A 14,056-nucleotide genomic window follows, 5' to 3' on the forward strand; every position below is an offset into this window, starting at 1 on the left:
GCTGCAAATTCATAGTTAAGACGGGACAAGGTCTGTCGGGTCAGCTAGTAATAAATAATTAAAAAAGAAGTAGCTAAGCGATGATCGTAGTTAGCGTAGTTTTATGTTTATTTAACTTTAATGTAGCTTGATAGCGTTTAATATGACCTTCGAACCTGAGCGAAGGTGCAGAATAGATTTGGATAAGTTATTAGTTGTGGCCGTCCATCCCATGTCCATGGATCTGGAGTCCATTCCTTGGAATAGCTTAAAGAAATTCCACATAAACACTTCCCAAACCTTAACTGGGTTGATATAGACAAATGGGCCCTGCCCACTTAAGAACAGCGCGGTCTCCACTTACAGGGTTTTATGGTAGCCTACTACTACTAATACATTTTTATAACGAAGAAACTATCAAACCTACAAATTTATAAACTACATTCTTTGGTAGTCTAGAACACTACACCATAACGTCAACGATACTACGTCCATAGCCTTTCCTGAATAAAACTGTCGCCAAAAATGGTATACGGTAAACTAACATTCAGTTAATTATTACCATAATTAAGTGTGTAGTACTTTATAGGCATGTTGGGTGACATTTCCTCGATAACCCGGATCAAGATAATGCGCCAGAGCTCGTCACGTGAAACAACACTCGCTTCTCACAGCTCTGAATACAGAACACGTGCATAGTAATAGTATTTCTGAACCCTGTGCCACGTAGTATGCGGTTAAAAAATAAACAATATTTTTAAATGCATTCCTTTATTGAATAAAAGTCTAAATAACCTGCACTAAATCGTTCCTGAGTACGTGTGTCAGGCGCTGTGCAGCTGTTGTAAATAATGCTAGTTGCAATCGCTGTGCGGGCGTCACTGCACGCGTTTGCTGCGGCGCGTGTCCCGCGGCAGCGCGCCGGGGCTGGTGGCGCGGCGCAGACTCCGCAGAGCGCCAGCCTTCGCCCGCGACCTGGACGACGACTTTTGAGGGGTGACGTCATTTTTATTTGGAGTCTCCAACGAAGATGATTGTGAAAACCACTTCTCAGGAGTATCCTCGTTCAAATCCAGAGTAGGTCTCGTTACTAGAATCGCTCGAGGCGTGGCATTTTCAAGTATCGGTTTTGATATTAAAGGTACGGGGATTTTGAACTGAGGCTTCGGCTCCGGCTCAACCTCATCAGTCCCCTCGTCCAGGTTCAGTTTGATGACTTTCCGCCTCTTCATAATTTCCTCCTGCTTGACCATAAGTCGTGTCATCAGAGGAGGATTTGCCGGTTTATTGACTGGAGTCTTGGGCTCCTCGTCCGTCAACTTCAGGCTTTCCATTTCAATTTCCAGTTCTGTTGGTGTAGTCGTGACGTGCCTGACCCTAGCGCAAGCTGTTAGCAAATTCATAATCTCATTTTTCAAATATGGGTCTACATCAGCCTGCATGACCTCGTGTATCCTGACCACATGGGCGTCGCACTCTTCGTATCTGCCCTCCGCCAGCTCCATGAAGGCAAATTCCAGCATGATCTCCAAGTGAACTTCCATCAATTGTCTGCGAAGGAATTTCTGATCATATGTTGCAATGTAATCTTCAAACTCACTGCTTTCTTTGAGTTTCTGTTCAAAACGGCTGCACATCGCCAGTGCACCGTTGAAGTAATCTTCGGCGGTACGACGCTCGCCTCCTCTGAAGTACACGGCAGCTTCGAGACCGAAGGTGACGCAGGCCAAAATATAGCAGAATGGGATCTGGCACGCGGCACAGACACATGAGATTTCGTGGCTGAACCAGCTTGGCATCTCAAAATTTGGTACGGACGTGTACCATCCCCGAGGGCTACTGGCGCCTCTAAAGTCGCATTTCTCCAGCATTACCTCCACCTCTTGCCTGGCGTTAGGAACCACTCGTTTTTCTTGCTCTTCTGGTTTGTATGTGAGCGTGTCGCTGGACGGTTGAATGCCGAGAATATATTTGAGATGGTTCTCTATCCGGACCTAGCACAAAACGTTTTATTGATTTAAATGGTTTAAAAAAGTATTAAAGATGCATTGCATGTTCATGTCGCTGGCTACGCTATTTGGAAACCGCGGAAGTGAGTAATGAACTACATTGTGGAGTAACATAAATAAACGATTACAAGTGAAAGTATTCTCCTCCAAGGGCGAGCCCTTTGTGTTAGAAGATTTTAAACAGACTTCAAAAAAAGGAGGATGTTATCAATTCAGCGAGATTTTTATAAAATTATATTGTGTGATTGGAGTCTCGTCGCCCGTATATACCATAGAGCGGCCAATGAATTGAGGGATAGTATAAAGTCTCACCATGGCGAGATGGCGGTGGTGGGCGTCGGTGATGGTGGCGAAGAGCTGCGCGTGCGGCAGCGCCGGCGCGGCGGGCAGCGCGGCCGCGGCGGCACCGCGCGCGCGCCGGCACATCGCCAGCCACCGCGCCGCCCGCGCTGCCTCTGCGCCGCTCCGTACCGCCGCACTGCGCACGCGCAGAGCCCGCCGTCGCCGCGAACACCACGCCCCCGCACCCGCTACATAACACGCACGCTTACTTAATATACGTTTTTAGCATAACACCGGCATTGTTTATTTTTTTATTTACATTCTTAATGCATCACGAGCTTTTTATTTATGCAAACAAATTAGTTCATTACGAAAATCATATTGAAATTTATTGCGTGTCGTATCTATAATACGTCCGAAATAAATGTTAGCTTTGGCGTATTGTGTGCAGCTTTTATAATATTTTAGCTATTGTGTATTCCTTCTAAAGAATTTTTTTTTTTTTTTACTTTAATGTGACAATTATTGTTGTATGTTTTAGTACACAGAAATTGTACAAGCGATACTCACAATGATGAGAAGCCGCGAGATAGTGCCGCTGCATGTTGCTGACAGCGCTGAGCAGCGTAGGTGCGGAATCTGCGCTTGCGCACAGCCGCGTCTGTGCCTCCAGTACCGCGCCCACCGACAAGTCAACTGCACACATATCATTATTCTTATTCCACTGTATACAGTCTATACATTGTTTCGTGACGTAAACTTACGCAATACAACTTAAAATTCAGTCATGCAACACAGTGCAAGTGGTATTAAACCACAAAGTATGAAATGAACAATTTCACTAACAACAATAACAGCTGATTTTACTGAATGATTTCGCTTTCCACGAGCAACATATGGCGACACTCACAGTTGCCTTCAGGGTAGCGCGTGCAAGCGGCGAGCACGCGCGCCTGCGCGAGTCGCAGCACGCGCGCCGCCACGCCCGCCGCGCCGCGACCGCTGTAGTGCATCTGAATATGATACAATAGGTTTTAGTTTTGTATACATTACAAAATTGTTGCTTTTTCTATTATAATTATATAACTGTAAGTTTTCCTTGCTGTAAATAAATAAATAAAAATTTTATAATAAACAATAGGATTAATGTTTTAAATGAGATTACGTCTATAACCATAATACTAATATTTTTATTACCAGCATTCAAAGCGCCCATAAAAACCAACGAGATAATACTTAAATGATAAAGAAACTCACAGCAGCACTACATAGGAACACGACGGCGACATCAACAGAGGCAGGGTCGGGCGACAACTCGCGGCACCAGCGGGCGGCGCGCTGCAGCATCTCATCCACTACCGCGCTGCTGTCTTCCACGTGGTGGAGGATCACTGACGCATTAGTTATGTACGCCTCTCTGGAATATTTGCTTGTATAATTATGCAAGCGTGTAACCCAACGAACGAGAAACTAGTATCGAATCCCTTGTCAGACATTTCCTTGGCATAAAATCTAACATCTCTAGAGAAAATGTCTGCAGGAGATGAATAAAGTGGACGACGAAAAATAGGCATCTTCCTCTTACTACACTGCACTGCCTCGGCGTGGCAATAAGCGGAAAATTTGCATTATTAGGCCATAAATAGTAACATTTTATGAACGGAAAGCATGAAAAGAAATAACATTATAACTTATTTACTTTAAATGTAAGAGCAACATAACCAATACGTAATACACAATTTGACGTAACAGTTAAAATATAACTTCTTATAAGTAATTTTCATCTCGGCTTTAAAAGTGCATGACTCACTTGTCGTTAAGGTATTGTGCGAGCTGGCAGCACGCATGCGCGAGCTGCAGCGCATGCGGCGCGCGGTTCAGCTGCACAAGTTGTTGCACGCACGTCTGCGCGACCGCCAGCGAACCGCTCGCCACCCACGGAGATACTGCAACATATTACAACAGCTGAGTCCCAACGAACTAATAAACAGTCACAAGTGAGAATTTAATAAATGATTTGGACTGAAAGATTTTTAATGATTTAGTGAAAATACTAAGTTTTAACAATATTCATTACATTACAGTCGCACTCTAATGTAATGAATATTGTTAAAACTTAGAATTTTCACTAAATCATTAAAAAAAACAAACATTTTTCTGACGCTTGGCGCCTATTTGGGTACAAATTCCAATTATATAGATTAGCTGTTCATAATGATCTGAAACATAACAGTACCCGTCGAGAGGTCGCGAGCTAGTTGCCTCCAAATCCGAACAGCTTCGACGGCGTGGCGCGCGGCGCGGTGCTCCTGCTGCACGGTGCGGACCGCCGCTATTTGGTCCGGATCGGAATTCTGAAACACACATCAAATACGAATATTAAAATCACGAATATTCTTTGCACGAGAACGAAACTTTAAGAGAATTTGATTAACAAAACAGCATTGTTAAACCGCGAAATTTATTTAGACTTAAAACAGCATAATTACTTTTTCTATCTATAATCCTGGGTCCATCCAATGCCGTTAGTGCAATCGATAATAATATATTGTATACCTATATGGGGCGGAGCTGTAAAAACACGATTCCTTGAAGTAGAGAGGGCTCAAAGAGCTCTGCTTAAAATAATGTACTTTAAAAAGCGTCATCATCCTACAGAAAGTATATATCATATCAGTGATGTCTAATGTCGGTTCGGAAATTATATATACTGCATACTATTCTGAAAGTTCACAGGACCCAAATATTTAATCCTGTAATTCCTAAAAGGAGAAAACACGAAGTGGTACTTGTCCCCAAAACAAAAACTACATTTGCGGATATTCAATATAATAAACGTTCCTCATATCTTTACAAGAAAATAAACAAAGAAATTAACCTTTATATTAAAACATACCGGGAGTGTAAAAATGACCTAACTATATGGTTAAAAAAAATGAATTATAACGAAACTGAGTCCATTTTAAACAAATAGTTTTCATAAGGAAGTTAAAAACCACACATACACCCACTCACACGTACTCACACACACACACACACCTACTCACTCACACACACTCACACACCTACTCACTCACACACACACACTCACACACCTACTCACTCACACACGCACGCATGCCTACACACACAAATATATTACAACTATATTTTTTTGTAATCTTTATAATAGATATGGAAGGGCGTAGTCTCCTAGCACAGGCATTTTTATGCTTAAAAGGAGATTACCACTCTTAGCTAATAAGGAAAATTTGTGAAATAGTGAATAAAGATATTATTATTATTATTTTTATATTTTTACTGCTCGGTCCGTAAGACCGGTAAGTGCCAGTATTCACGGGCCTAAGCCAAGTGAGTACTGGTAGTATCAGGGTTGGGTGTTTCCGAGTTCGACGTTGTAATATGGGTTGGTAGAGAACATGATTCTGTCTGCAAGAAGTTTCTGACAATTCTGCAGGTATTTAGAATTACTGCCTTTTGCAATTGTATAAAAGTCCGTGGTGACAACTCTAAACTAGTTAAGGAGTATGCTAGTTGTTTGGGGATAATTCCGGTGGTGGATAATACTATTGGGACTATAGATACGGTTTGTAACTGCCACATACGTGATATTTCATTTTTCAGGTCAGTGTATTTTGTAAGTTTTTCAGCTATTGTGTTTTGCAGATTGTGGGAATTAGGTATGGCTATGTCGATGAGAAACGCGGATTTACTTTTTTTATCAATTTTTTTATCAACTAAAGTGATATCGGGTCTATTATAATGCACAGTCTTGTCAGTTAAAATGGCTCTATCGTAGTAGAGTTTGTGGTTACTATTTTCTAGGACTGTTTCTGGGATATATTTATAGTATGGAATGGGTGTTTTAGGTGTGACTATGAGGTTATATTTTGTGGCTATCTTTTGGTGAATTATGTTTGCTACCTGATCATGCCTGAATTTGTAGTCGGTCTGGGCTATTGATCTACAGGCACCTGTGATGTGTTGAATAGTTTCTGAGCTGCTATTGCATTTTCTACATAAATCTGAGGGTAAGCTGGATATTTTCATTACATGTTATTATTATTATTATTATTATTAATGCCATTTGATACTTCATCTGGACGGCATCACGCTTGCCTGCTCCTAATGAGGAGCAGGCATTTTTTCAAGATCGTTTTAAAAAAATACCGTAAGAACGAGAGCCTATTCACTGATCAACATCAAGGGTTTCGAGTGCCTTATGTACTCACCCGAAAGTCCGGTGTGTTTGTATAAGCCGGCTCTGCCAGGCTACCAAAGTATTGTCAGGTCAAAAAATCAATTAGTGTCCTCCTTAGTACAATGACTATTAGCTTTTTACACTATTCTAAATATGACCTCATCTACACTCTTTTTACATGTACTTACCGCGATCACTTGTTTCCAGCCATATTTTTCACTGGCCTCGTGTAGCTCGCACTCAGTCTTCAGCATCAACAGAGTTGCGTGCACCGCACGCGCGTCTCCTGTCTGATATGAAACAACATATTACTTAAGACAATTAATTACTACATTGAATAGTATATACTGTAAGCATTTATGGTATTCTTATAATATATCTAGTGGGATATATTATACTATATTGTAATATATAAATGATACTGGGTTATGTATATATTACAAATCTCTACTAATATATATAGTTGAAGTGTTTGTTTGTTTGAACGCGCTAATCTCAGGAAATACTCAATCGATTTTGTTTTTTTTTTTGCACTAATACGAGGCTACATTATTCCTAAGTGCAATAGGCTACATCTGTCTCGGTAAAATATAAAGCGGGACTTTAATCCCGGAAAGACTTTTGTATGATAAAATGTAACGATTTATGAGACACGGCAAATAATTATGGTATTTTATCACTGTGTGGTACAAATAATAAATAAAATTCACAAGAAAGCAATATTCGCTATCGTTTATTTGGGCGTCATACTTATATATTCGTTATTATAGTTTAAAAAATTCTATGGCACCGAATAATTTTCGAAATTGTTCAATAAATAGCTGAATCCTGAGGTAACAAACATTAAATAAAAAATACATAATATTGAATTGATAACATCCTTTTTTTTAACAATTTAAAAATATACATGTTAACAGTTAAAACCAACCTGTTCCTCCTTGTATCTTTCTAATAGTTGTGTGATGACCCTGCTGTAATGTTCACTATGCATTATTCTCACAGCATTAGGAGTGCCCAGTAACACCTCGTACAGAGTCCTTGTTACGTCTGCTGTTTCTTCACCTGGAAAACAAACAGGGCGTAAGACATACCTACAAGTAAAAAAGTCCCGCAACACCGAATTTCCACTATTCCGTAAATCTATCAAAATTATGTTAATATTTAGATAATAACTTATTTACGCGATTTATTATTAAAGTCTCAATTCAAGGTGTCGAAATTTTTATAGAATTTGGTTTAGTCACCATTACTTTGTTAGTCGGCACTGTCCATATAATGTGGATTTTAGCAAATATATTTAAATGGAATCAGATAAGCACCATCTTTAAACATTTTGTATGACTAGAATCATGTAAGTGAGTGTCATGCAAGTCTATACTTAATGGTTCTTTTTACTCACTGTCGGCGCTGGACAGCTCCTCTCCAGTAAGACGTGCCAGCGCCCTCCACACGCCAGCTATCGCGACCACCGACGGCCACAGCTTCAAGTACATATCATATTCATGCTTCAGGAGTAAGCTGAAATCATATAGGTATATTGTCACAGTACATACATATATAAAAAGTATATACATATATAACAAAGCATGCTTAGATAATGAAATCTGTTAAAACTAAAACATTGTCCACCATTTGAAACAAATACTTCATTAATATCTGAAAAACTCACCCAAACTTGACATCCAGAAGAAATGGCTTTAAGTTTCCATACAAACATTTATCTTTACTAATATTTGAAGCATCAAGAACAGAGATCAGTTGGAACTCTTCAGGATGTTCGGCCTTTAATGCTTTGGCTTTTATGTCCACAACCAAACTCATGTATTTCTCGCTCTTCAGAGCTTCTTCTCTACTGAATATAAGACTCAAGTATGCATCTAACAAAGCAATTTCATATAACTTATAATCCATTTCACAGATACTCTTATTATACAAGGCTCTGCTGATATTTTTAAGTTCTTCTTCAGATTTGAAATGAGTAAGCTCTTTTTTTATGTACAAATCAAAAAGTTTTATAGAAAATTCATAGTACTGAGCTTTGTTTAGTAATATTGCTGTGTTGTGAACATCTGTTTGAAGTTTTCTGAAGTATTTGACATAGTTATTACATGACAACACTCCTAATTTTTGTAATATGTCATACTGTTCATGGACTAAGTCCACATGAGTCGCCAGCACCTGTGACATGTCAAATTTGGTTTCAATGGCCTGTGTCATTAAATTCTTGGCTAGAAAACTCAAGCGCAATGCATCATGTAGGCCAGTTTTTGCCTTACAACCTTCACATTTCAACACTTGTTCAGAACTCTCTAATTGTTTTGTCAAATAGCAGATCAACTTAAGACATATATCATGCACCGAAAGGTCTATTATTTTGATGAATCTCTCTATAAATAGTTTCAGGAACTGATTTATATTCGGGTAGGTTAACAGCATGATTTTCTCATCCATGTTATTTGTTTCTTCAAGGTTAATCAAAAGATTGTTGAAGACGGTCTCTACGTGAGCCATATTCGGCATAGGTTTTAATATGCTGCATATATTGGAATGGTAAGTGTATAGGATACTTTGCAAATTCCTATTGTGACCAATGAAGTTTGTGCATGTACGGACTGCTGTTTCCATAGCCAATCCTTCAAAGCCAATTCTTGAGGAGTTTTCAGCTATCACATACAAGCAGTCGATGAATTTTGTATACAAATCTAACAAGTCCTTTTCCTTCAACCTCCTGAATCCTTTTAAATCATTTTTTTCTAACATATTGGTAAAAATTTCACCATACAATTTATCAAGTTCACTGGCAGCCTTTTCATTGAACAAAAAATACATTTTCTTTACAAGAAACAATAATATATTCATACAGAATTGAACCGTGTCGTATACTTTTACAGTTTTGAGTACAATTTCAGTCAATTTTGGTAACAATTTGGTAAGAGATGCTTTGGCTTTTAGTTTCTCTAAATATAAAATGTGATCTGCAACTATGTGCCAGTATGTTTTGAAATGTTCATTCAATAAATTTCCTACATCAGGTTCAAATGCCATGTAGACAAGTTTAATTATTAATTCTGGAGGTGATGGCTTACTCTGAAAACAAGTTTAACACAATGTCATTAAGTTTAAGATTGAACCAAGCTTAGAATATAATTTAAGACTTAAAGACAGCAACATAGATATTTATTTACCTGTTTGACAGCATATTTATGGATATGATAGATGCAAGCCAGTGACTTCACTCGCTCTGGCCCGTCAAGTACCCTTGTCTCTCTTAGACAATCTATACTCAACGTTAATAATTCTTTTACATCTACGTTGTCGCGCCATGAAGGTATTTTATCTATATTTCTGTAATAAGATTTAATTATAAAATAAAGTATGAAATGGTATGAAGAACATGTTTTACCCATAGAACACCTTAGTCGCCTCTTTGGTCTAAACATTGTTACATACGGACAGTGGAACTAGAAGCCTGATATTTATTTACCAGCATGCTTGAAAGTAGATAAAGATAAATTAATGTCGCAGTTTCATTGTAACTATTTATTAACTTAAAACTAGAAATGTGTGATAATTTTATTTTCATGATGTTTGGTAACAAATGTCTATACGTATTTGAGTTAAAATATATGAGTGATGATTAGATGATTAATTACTCAGCTATATTACCTGCACAGTATACACAATACATTCAAAGAAAAAAGTCCACAGTCTTTGGCCCGCAAGTTGTTTGAAATTTTCTTATAATCAATGTAGATTTGGTCAAGATCATAAACGTCAGTTTTTGATCCATTTGCTTTTATATTCACTATAAAATCGTCAGGTTGCATGTTTACAGTTGTTATTTATTGCATTACACAATTATTAAAATATATATTTTGTTTATGAATATATCTACTATCAAAATATTTCAAATAGTTTCGACCGTTGCTTTTGATTTGCACAACAGTCAACACGTCATTTTTCAAATAATATATTTGTTTTCACTAACGATGTTGATATTGTAAATAACGTGTAGTGACCAATCAAAAAACGGCATCGAAAACAATCATATACAATAACCTGTAGTATAAAACAAACTGATAATATTTTTTCCATTTTACGTATACATTTTAATTTTATTCATTATACCCTATATTTGATATTATACATATAAATAATAACGGATTAAGATTGCATGTACATACTGTGATAATATTTGTGACTTTAAAAATTTTCAATGTAATAGACAAATATAAAATATAAAAACATAACTACTGCATCGCTATGACCAAAAAGCTATTATCCAGCTTGCCAGTTGGCAACACTGCTCGATTGTTGAATTCTGTCAAAAAATGCCGCCATCCTTAATAAGATCTGTTTTTTAAAGTTTATCATATAAATACAGGTTTAAAACGCCGAATATACGTATAACACCTACCTTTTCCTTGTTTACCACACACCAGTTGCGATACTTTGTGGATAATTGTGGTCGTATTTGAATTCAGGTTAGTGGTTATCATATCGAGCTATTTGTAACCGTAATTTATGAATTAAAAATACTGATAGTGGTAGTCGTTAATTATCTTAAATATTTATGTTTCTTGTAGACTTTTGCAATCTACATAATTCAGTCTACGTGTAATAATAGACTATAGAATAGTAGAAATTCCAAAACATTTGGCCAAACTAATAATTACAAGCAACCTAATGCTTTTGTTTGCATAGATATAAGGATAAAATTAGGAACTGAAAGCGAGGAAAATGTCTATCAGACCGGCCAAACATAATATTTTCATTTCCTAATAATCACAATGTGTTGTGTGGGGATAGAATGTGCACCCTGTCATTGCGCATATAAAATTATGCACATTGTTTTTATAAGTTGATAAAAAGCTTAATAGAAATATGAAAAAGAATCATTATGCGATCCTATTATAATCTTTTACTTCTACATTTATTTGATATTGAGGGGACCAATTTTTTAAATTTTTTGGCACCTGTATGTGGTTCACTATTAAGTGGATTAATCTGACATAATATAATAAGTGATTATATATTTTCTTAAATTTCAGTAACCTCAAATAAGATGGCAGATAGCAGAACAAGTTACTACCTTCCACTGCTGGTAGTTTTATCCACATACTTCATAGCTTCAAAATATGTGTTTGACAAAGTGAATTCAGAATCAGGAATAATTATTGATGAATTATTTCATTTGCCGCAAGGTCAACTTTACTGCAACAGGAATTTTACTTACTGGGATCCAAAGATTACTACTTTACCTGGCCTATATATTGTGTCATCCGCATTAGTTGGTCCCTATTTTGATTGTACAGTTTATAACTTAAGATTTGTAAACTTACTAGCATCTTGCATTAATTTACTTTTGTTTTCATCAATATTGAAATATGTATACTTTAATGATAATTTGAAAATTGTATTACAGGCATTGAGCCTTGCACTACTTCCACCTTTATATTTTTTTTCTTATGTATATTATTCAGACACATTGTCTATAACATTTTTGTTGGCTTTTTCGAGGTTGTGTCTGACTAATAGGTATAAGTTTTTAATGTTTATCTTTGGTGCTTTTAGTATACTCATGAGACAAACAAATATAGCATGGATAGCCATGGTTTTTGGTCATAAATTCTTAGATATTTTCATAAAAAGTTCAAGAGTTTTTGGCAATGTGTATATAACAAACATAAAGCTTAGTAAAACCTCTCTGATAGCACAGGATGTGGATTCATCAAAGGTGAAAAGATATTATGATCTGGGGGATGTGTTTCAAGCTATGAAATATCATTTGGGAACTTATTTCAGAACGTTTTTTAAGTTTCTTATCTATCAAGATTTTGTAACATTGCTAACCCATTGCATTTTGCTTATATCCTTTGTAGTGTTTGTCTATATAAATGGTTCAATTGTGGTTGGTGACAAAAAGGCCCATGAAGCTACACTCCACCTGCCCCAATTATTTTACTTCTCTCTTTTTTATGGGTTTTTCGGTTTGCCATATGCATTAGCCAAGTTAGGATCAACATTGAAACTGATATTCAGTCAGAAATTAAGAGTGTTCTTGCTAATCATAGTCTGTCTCGTTATTGTTCATTTTAATACAATCACACATCCTTATTTACTGGCAGATAATCGTCATTTTACATTCTACATTTGGAACAGGTGGTTTGGTAAATATGAATTTGCTAAATATGCAACAGTTCCTGTGTATGTTTTTCTATTTTACAGCCTGTATGATAATCTGAGAGATCAAAATTGCATATCATTCCTTTTACCTTACTCTGTCAGTACAATATTGGTCTTAGCTTTGCAAAAATTAATTGAAGTGAGATATTTTTTGGTTCCTTACATAATTTTAAGATTGCGCTTTGTGAGGCCTTCATATAAAATAGTTATTTTTGAGTTTTTATGGTATGTTCTAATTAATGTTGCGGCATTCCATGTATTCTTTTCTCGAGCAGTGTATTGGAAAGATTTTGATGATGCACAGAGAATCATATGGTAAATATCTAACCGTAGTCTATGTAAAACCTATATTAAAGGTGCTATTTAAATCCCAGTGTGTCAAAAGCTTTTGTTTTTAATTTTTAGCAAACTTCAAAAACTGAGGTTCTTATATGATCATTCCTCAGTTCATGTCAATTGATATAAAAAGGATGTAGCGTTAATAGCACTAAGAGTTATCGGGTCGTGAGTGCATACATTTATTACATGAAAATGCTTGATTGTAGGTATTTGAATATTAAAGCCTGTTTCAGTAAAAACGCCAAAGGTATCCAGATATTTTCCCACCAGGGCGGCGCTACTGGAGTGCGTTGGCTTAAAACGATACTTGTAACTGCCACTTTAAGCTAGTGAACTGTCCAACGTGTAACGAAACTCCGGTCTTACGAAGATTTTGTATTTGTAATGACTTGATATGTAACATCAGCCCAATTAAATCAAGCGAAATCTAGGCTAAAAAACCGTTTACCCTAATGCACTGCCATAAATGTTTTTTTAGCATGTTTAAAATCACCTAATACAAATACTATCTTTGCTTTTAAATAAATTTAACAAAAAGACATATCAATTTAATAAGCCCATATCACTATTTCCTACCACGTTGCATTATTTTTTAATAATTCGTTAATCAAATATGATACCCTCTTTGCTTCTCTTTACCTTCAAAATAGGTTTTCGATATCATAAATTCTCTTGAATAATTGTGTATGTTTTGGACAGTTTATATATTTTTTTATTAATAGAAATGATATAAACTGCCAAAGTTGTAATATCCTGAGTGGGTTGACTGTAATGAATATAAGCTATCAAATTTTATTTAAGAAGAGTTCATCACTGAAATATGTAACAAATTGTTTCATAGAAACTGTAAGCCAAGTTTCTAGTCATTGAGCCATAATAAGACACTTGATGGACCCATCCTACACTACACTTGGAAATACAAATAAAGTTTAAGATTGATTCACTAAACATCCAACTTATGGGTGTTGTGACATGAGACATCACTCCAAAGGGAATTATATATGAAGCATCACTTGTGTAATGTTAATTCATATAAGGCGCGTTGGGGTAAGATCGTAGG

At 36.6% G+C, this 14,056-nt stretch overlaps 2 protein-coding genes across 3 annotated transcripts; one reads left to right on the top strand and one right to left on the bottom strand.

The window, feature by feature from the left end:
• Positions 1-733: 733 nt before the first annotated feature.
• Positions 734-10,450, bottom strand: LOC115450762. The gene is made up of 13 exons (XM_030178872.2): positions 10,138-10,450; positions 9,657-9,816; positions 8,141-9,558; positions 7,871-7,989; positions 7,400-7,533; positions 6,660-6,761; positions 4,507-4,624; positions 4,081-4,216; positions 3,528-3,687; positions 3,181-3,283; positions 2,841-2,966; positions 2,301-2,518; positions 734-1,973 (listed from the first exon to the last, which is right to left on the bottom strand). Exons 1-13 carry the CDS (start codon positions 10,296-10,298, stop codon positions 858-860), a joined length of 4,071 nt encoding a protein of 1,356 aa, XP_030034732.2. The 5' UTR covers positions 10,299-10,450; the 3' UTR covers positions 734-857.
• LOC115450758 (putative Dol-P-Glc:Glc(2)Man(9)GlcNAc(2)-PP-Dol alpha-1,2-glucosyltransferase) lies at positions 6,074-13,986 on the top strand. 2 transcript variants are annotated; one of them, XM_037443483.1, is made up of 2 exons: positions 6,074-6,301; positions 11,523-13,986. In XM_037443483.1, exon 2 carries the CDS (start codon positions 11,537-11,539, stop codon positions 12,974-12,976), a length of 1,440 nt encoding a protein of 479 aa, XP_037299380.1. In that variant the 5' UTR covers positions 6,074-6,301; positions 11,523-11,536; the 3' UTR covers positions 12,977-13,986. The 2 variants fall into 2 exon arrangements, with proteins under 2 accessions (XP_037299380.1, XP_037299379.1); XM_037443482.1 differs by lacking the exon at positions 6,074-6,301 and adding an exon at positions 10,732-10,955.
• The last annotated feature ends 70 nt before the right edge of the window (positions 13,987-14,056 follow it).

Source organism: Manduca sexta, chromosome 26 (assembly GCF_014839805.1).
Source record: "Manduca sexta isolate Smith_Timp_Sample1 chromosome 26, JHU_Msex_v1.0, whole genome shotgun sequence".
Lineage (NCBI taxonomy): Eukaryota > Metazoa > Arthropoda > Insecta > Lepidoptera > Sphingidae > Manduca > Manduca sexta.

Bases quoted from the DNA above. Each gene is read 5' to 3' on its own strand.
- LOC115450758 (XM_037443483.1), top strand. From the start codon at position 11,537: ATGGCAGATAGCAGAACAAGTTACTACCTTCCACTGCTGGTAGTTTTA.
- LOC115450762 (XM_030178872.2), bottom strand. From the start codon at position 10,298: ATGCAACCTGACGATTTTATAGTGAATATAAAAGCAAATGGATCAAAA. The intron at 9,559-9,656 runs GTAAATAAATAT...ACTTGTTTTCAG, and splicing joins ATAAATATGCTGTCAAACAG to AGTAAGCCATCACCTCCAGA. The intron at 1,974-2,300 runs GTGAGACTTTAT...GTTTTGTGCTAG, and splicing joins ACCACCGCCATCTCGCCATG to GTCCGGATAGAGAACCATCT.